Raw genomic sequence first — 6,100 nt, forward strand, 5'->3', positions numbered from 1 at the left:
CCCAAAAAAAAAAAAAAAAAAAAAAAAAAAGTATTTTGACACAATGGTCTTATATCTGCCAAACCCTAGCTTGAGAATAAAAGATGATAGAATGCCAGCACGACAGGCATGAGCCCTGGCAAATTCTGCCTGAAGGTATTGAGCATTGTAGCTTTTTTTTTTTTTTTTCCAAGCCATGACAGTTGATTTAGGTGACATTCAGGGTCTGGGGAAAATGAGCACTCCAGTCTGGCCTAAAGATGTTGGAAGAGGATTTTTACACGGAAGTTTGTGTCCACGTATCTAGTATCTGGAAATTGTTTTATCTGTAAGATTGGGTACGATGAAAGGCTGAGGATTAGGGTGTATGTGAAGACCCTAGCACATAGTCACTTGGTGAGATGACTTCTCTTTTGTACTTGATTGATGTCCTTCAGATGTACCAGAACTAGAAAGCAGTGATGTAAATTTATTCATTTATTTTATTATTAATTTTTGGCTGCATTGGGTCTTTGTTGCTGCACGCAGGCTCTCTCTAGTTGCGGGGAGGGGGGCCACTCCTTGTTGCAGTGCGCAGGCCTCTCACTGTGGCTTCTCTGGTTGCAGAGCTTGGGCTCTAGGCGTGTGGGCTTCAGTAGTTGTGGCTTGCGGGCTCCAGAGCACAGGTCCAGCAGCTATGGCGCACACAGCATGTGGGATCCCCCCGGACCAGGGCTCGAATCCATGTCCCCTGCATAGGCAGGTGGACTCCTAACCACTGCGCCACCAGGGAAGCTCGGCATCAAGACTTTTTAAAGCTCCCTAAGAGATTCTGAAGTGCAGCCAAGATTGAGGACCAGTCCTCTGTCTAGACTGAGTCAGTCTTGGTTTTAGGAATATTAAATTCCAAAGTCTGTAAAATAGACCGGTCTTCCTCCCCTCCCCCATCCTCCAGGCTGGTGAATTTCAAGTCTTTAATGTGACATGAAGCCCCCAGGTACTCCATTTAAAATGAATCTTTTTTTATCCCATTGCATAATATGAAATTTCTCACCTGCCTTCCTCAAATGTGAGGTGAGAGTTAGGCCTGTCATTTTTTCCCCTCGTCCTCTCAAGTCCTCTAATGTTCTTTCCAGGTTCTCTTCACGTTTTAATAGAATGGGCTCAAATTATAGACTTCCTATAATTTCAAATTTGATTGCTAGGAGCTCGCCTGTCATAGTGTAGAAAGATTAAATAGCTGAGTATTGAGATGCTGGGATTGGTGATTATTACGTGTAGGTATAATGCAATCTTTCTAATTAATGTGCCTTTGTATTATATATAATATGTTTATTTCACTAGTATTATAATAATAACATAAAAGAATTCCTGGATTTATTGCTTCATCTGTAAAATGATAATAGCACCTCAGAGTTGGTGCGAGGAGCTGAAGAATTTGTATAAGCCACTTTGATATGTAAAGCATCCATATGAGTTTATTCAAGGGGGAAATTTAGGAATATAAAGGAAGGAAAAATCACTTGTAACAGCAATAACTAGGGAAGATCACCGTTCATGTTTTGCTGTATCCTATCATATATACATAATATTGGAAGTATGGTACTTACTGTTTTATTGATAAGAATACAACTTTTACTGTTGGTTTTTTAAATTTTAACGGGAGGAGGAATAGCTGATGAAAAGAGTTGGGTGGGGAGGGGAGAAGTGCTTTAAGTGGGTTTACTGGAAATCAGGAGATCTGAATTCTGGTTCTGGATCTGCCACTAAATGGATTTAGGGAATATTCCAACATTCTGAGCTTCAACTTCCAGTTCTGTACAATGAGAGTTGGACGTAGATGCTCTCTGAGCTCTTTCTGATCCTTTGTGGGTACAAGCTTTTCAAGGGAACTGGGTTTGGGAAATAATATATAATAAAGTGGGAGGAGAGAACCTTGCTCTTAAAAGGAAAACGCAGCTGGGCCCGACTGCGTTAACACTGCGCACATTCAGTAATCCACCTTCTCTTCAATCTCTTTTTTTTGTTTGTTTTTTTGCGGTACGCGGGCCTCTCACTGCTGTGGCCTCTCCCGTTGCGGAGCACAGGCTCCGGACGCACAGGCTCAGCGGCCATGGCTCACGGGCCCAGCCGCTCTGCGGCACGTGGGATCTTCCCGGACCGGGGCACGAACCCATGTCCCCTGCATCGGCAGGTGGACCCTCAACCACTGCGCCACCAGGGAAGCGCCTCTTCAATCTCTTGATTCCTCTTGCATGGTTCCCTCCTAGACATCCCTCACCTCTGGACCATTTAAGCAACTTCCCCTGCAGCCCCGAGAGCCTACCTCGTAGGATGGGGACAGTACGGTTTGTGTCACAGGGGTCTTTGACATAACGTAACAATGCGCAGGGGAGCCCCCACCTAGGACCCTCCGCTCCCTCTAGAAAAGTCCTCGGAGGCTGCGGTGGTTAGGATGGGGCACTTTTGCGCGTGTCCCCTGTGGCTGGAGAAGAGCTTCATCTTGGATGGAGTGGCGGTGAGCACCATGGCCCGCACCTATGAGCACTTGAGGCCTAAGCTCTGGTCGGCAATTCCACCCTACAACGCGCAGCAGGACTACCACGCCCGCCGGTACTTCCGGAGCCGCGTGGTTCCGCCCATCTTGCGGAAAACCGATCAGGTACAGGAGCGCCGTGGAGGACCCCACCGTTTGTGCCCGCAGAGCTTGGCCCTCGTGGCGGGGCCGACTTCCCAGATCCGGGCGTCTCATGGCAGCGCCGTCACCACCAGGGAGGCTCCCCGACTCGCACCCTCTCAGTTTTCTTAATGAAACCCGGGAACTGGCGGAGGCGGGAGACAGTTGAGCGCGAGCTCACTGAGCTCACAGAACCACTTTCCACGCCTGAACTTGAGAATGATTTCATTTTGGGTTTCTGCAAGCCTCTGCCAAACAAATGGGTTTCGTTGTCGTTTTTGGCATCACGGATCCACCCTTTGGGGTGACCTCCCGCCGCAAATTCTCAGAAAGCCCGACAATCGGTAAAAAGACAAAGAACTGCCTAAGCGAGGCGCCCTCGGTCCGGTGACGTCATAGTTCAAGAGGGCTCGCTCGCTGCGACCTTCTGTGAGCTGACTGGAAGGAAACCTCCCAAAGTTCTGCAGCCCTCGCTTCTCCCCAGGCCTTTTCCCTCGTGGATGTTGCCCCTCCCCCGCAGAGTACTTCCCCTGGATCAAAGATCCTGAGGCTATTATAGGCTCAGCTCCAATGTTTTTCAACACTTTTGCTTCCAATATTTGTGTCTATAATACATGTCAGTGACTTAGGGAGAGGAGGACTTAATGCGGGTTATTCTGTGAACAAATCTTGGGAGTTTTTGTGGTCCTGGGTGTTCGTGTGTGCACATGTGTGTTCAGTACATGCATATGGACACACACATCTGTGTGTGCCATGTTTGTGTGTGTTTGCTGTCTACTCATGTGATTTTTATAGCAGAAGGAGCCAGAATCTGGGGGAAAACTCGAGAGTTTAAAAGCTTGAAAAATAATATGGTGTACACACTTTTGAATTTTTCTATGTTCCATTTTGTAAGTATTCTTTAACCGTCACAGACACCATTTGTGGTAGGTATTATTTTCATTTAAATGAAGATCATGTTTATTGAAACTTTAATATACCAGGCCCTTTATTTGAAGGCCCTTTATATCTCACTTAAATTTCAAAGCAACCCGCCATTTTACTGATGAGGAAATTGAGGTCCAAAAAAGCTGTGTCATTGTCCTAAGGTCACACAGCTTGTTAGCGGTAGAGCTGGAATTAGAACCAGTCTCTCTGGTGTTAGACATTGAGCCCTTAACTGCCAAGCTACACTGCCTCTCCCTGAAAGGCAATAAGTCACTAAGTATATTTAATCTGTCTGGCCCTGTTACCCCTGGCTGTGACCTCTCCCTCCCTCCAACAAGCCCAGAGGCAGGGGTTGGACTGTGCATCTCTCTGCATCATGACTGATATAGTCTTCTGCATTTTCTCCCTCATTCTCAGGATCATGGCGGTACAGGAAGGGATGGCTGGATAGTGGATTATTTCCACATCTTCGGGCAAGGACAGAGATACCTCAACAGGAGAAACTGGTCAGGGGCAGGCAAGTGCCACACCTCCCTCTCCAGTCTCACCATGGTCCCACCTAGGAAGAGTGGTGTGCATTCCATAGAGAGAGAAACTGGGCCATAAAGAGACCTGGTTGGGGGAAGAGACCCAGGGTCTAACTGCATCCTCTAGCTCTTCTTCTCATACATGAGCAGATGGTGTCACAGTGCTCCCTGTTAGTTATGGAGCATCTGCTGTATGTCAGGTGCTTTTTACCCTCAGAGTATCCCCAGGTTACAGCCAGGGAAATTGAGGTTTAGGGAGTTAAAATGATTTGCTAAGAAGGGCTGAGCTAGGGTTGGAATTCTACTCTTTCCAACGAAAGCCTGTGTTCTTCTCACTGCTCCCAGAGCAGGCTGTGTCCTGCTCACTCTCTAGGCCCCATTTAGCAGCAACAGAAAAAGGGAGAGTTGAGACCTGTTTTTCTGGCAGGGTGAACCCTCCTCCCACCCCAACTCCACCACCCTTTGGCCACATTCTAGTCACATGTCCCCTGGCACCACTGGCCAAATTGAGCTCATCCATTTTCTCCAGCTGGGTCAGATGCAAGGGTGAAATTTTCTCAGTTCTCCTGGCAGCAAAGCAAGTTCAGCTAAGCCCAGAAATTTCTGGCCCTTCCCGTCCCAGCATGTACCATTCACGCTCCCCTGCATGCTATTCCTAGTATGAGGCTTGGTTTCCAGGATGCCATCTGTCTCCTCCATCTCAGCAGCCCTTGGCTTTTCAGGATTGAGGGTTCAGCTGGGACATGGGAGCACAGTGACTATACCTGGATCGGCCTCCTATACCAGCCCAACGGGAGTGGGGAAAGCAAGAGGGGGCTGAATACAGGTTCAGGCTTCTCTCTCTGTCCCGCAAGGGCATTCCCTCCAGCAGGTGACCGGACATGACAACTATAATGCCAATCTGAAAGCGACCCAGGGGTTCAATGGTCGGTTTGGCTATCGCCGGAACACCCCAGCCCTCCGCCAGCGCCCATCTGTCTTTGGAGAGGTCACCCAATTCCCTCTCTTCTAACAGCAGCTCTTCTCTTCACACTCCTCGACCTGAATTTCTGAGATGTGTATATGAACTCAGTGTTATTTTACATTAAAACTTCTGTGTGTGTGTCTCCAAGTGTGCCGTTTCTTCTTTGAGGCTGGTGGAGGGGGCAAGCTAGTTTCTCCAACCTCGGCTTCCCTACCCTATGGAGGAGGTGGAAGGAGAAAGGGCATCTCAGGCTGTGCCTTAAACTCCATGCAAACGGAGTGCCAGGCTTGAAAGGAGAGGCCTCAGGTCTCCCCTGCCGCTGCGATAAGGAGGAACGACACTACTTAAGCCCTCATCCAAGCTCTTCCCCAGGCATCGGGACGGCCCAGGTCAGAAGCTGGCTACTGTTTCCATCAAGAACGGAGCAGGCAGTGCGGCCACAGGGATTGGCGTTGGTTGCCCTGAGAAGGAGTTCCTGATTTTCCTGCGTCATCCCATCCGAAAGAACTGACATCCTCCTTCTCCTTCCCACCCTCAACTCATCAAGAGGCAGGGGACGACCAGAGTGTATCTGGGGCCGAGGATTCTGACACAGTAATACCGTGTATACGGAAGCTTTCTCTACTAATGCTATGTCAGCTTCCTTTTCAGCTAGTTTCCAAGTGCCCCACCCAGTTTATTTTTCAAGTGCCCCACCCAGTTTATTGGTGGCCAAGAGGAAAACCAGAGCAGATGATGGATAGAAAAGGAGGTGGAGGAGGTGGAACTTTAGAATACGAAGCTTGCCGGAATTCCAGAGTGGGTGGAACCTGTTCGTATTGAATCACCATAAGTGGACAAGAAAGAGAGGCCCATTAGACCGTGGGGTTATAGCTCAGAGATAGAGTGTTTGACTGCAAATCAAGAGGTCTCTGGTTCAATCCTGGTTGCCCCCTTCCTCCTTTATCCTTTTACTTCCATTAAGTGGAAGTGAGTAAATATTTCTTCACTCCCAGCCCCAGGGTCACTAGAGGAGGAAGACAAGAATTCTCAATGGATTCTTGTTCA

The 6,100-nt window shown here is 48.3% G+C and overlaps 1 protein-coding gene across 1 annotated transcript; it reads left to right on the plus strand.

Annotated features, from left to right (window-relative positions):
• The first annotated feature begins 2,138 nt into the window (after positions 1-2,138).
• On the plus strand, positions 2,139-5,181 carry SPMAP1 (sperm microtubule associated protein 1). The gene is made up of 3 exons (XM_024744899.1): positions 2,139-2,620; positions 3,980-4,079; positions 4,944-5,181. Exons 1-3 carry the CDS (start codon positions 2,414-2,416, stop codon positions 5,099-5,101), a joined length of 465 nt encoding a protein of 154 aa, XP_024600667.1. The 5' UTR covers positions 2,139-2,413; the 3' UTR covers positions 5,102-5,181.
• The last annotated feature ends 919 nt before the right edge of the window (positions 5,182-6,100 follow it).

The sequence above is a fragment of the Neophocaena asiaeorientalis genome, unplaced genomic scaffold (assembly GCF_003031525.2).
Source record: "Neophocaena asiaeorientalis asiaeorientalis breed wild unplaced genomic scaffold, Neophocaena_asiaeorientalis_V1.1 scaffold1, whole genome shotgun sequence".
In the NCBI taxonomy this organism is placed as follows: Eukaryota; Metazoa; Chordata; class Mammalia; order Artiodactyla; family Phocoenidae; genus Neophocaena; species Neophocaena asiaeorientalis.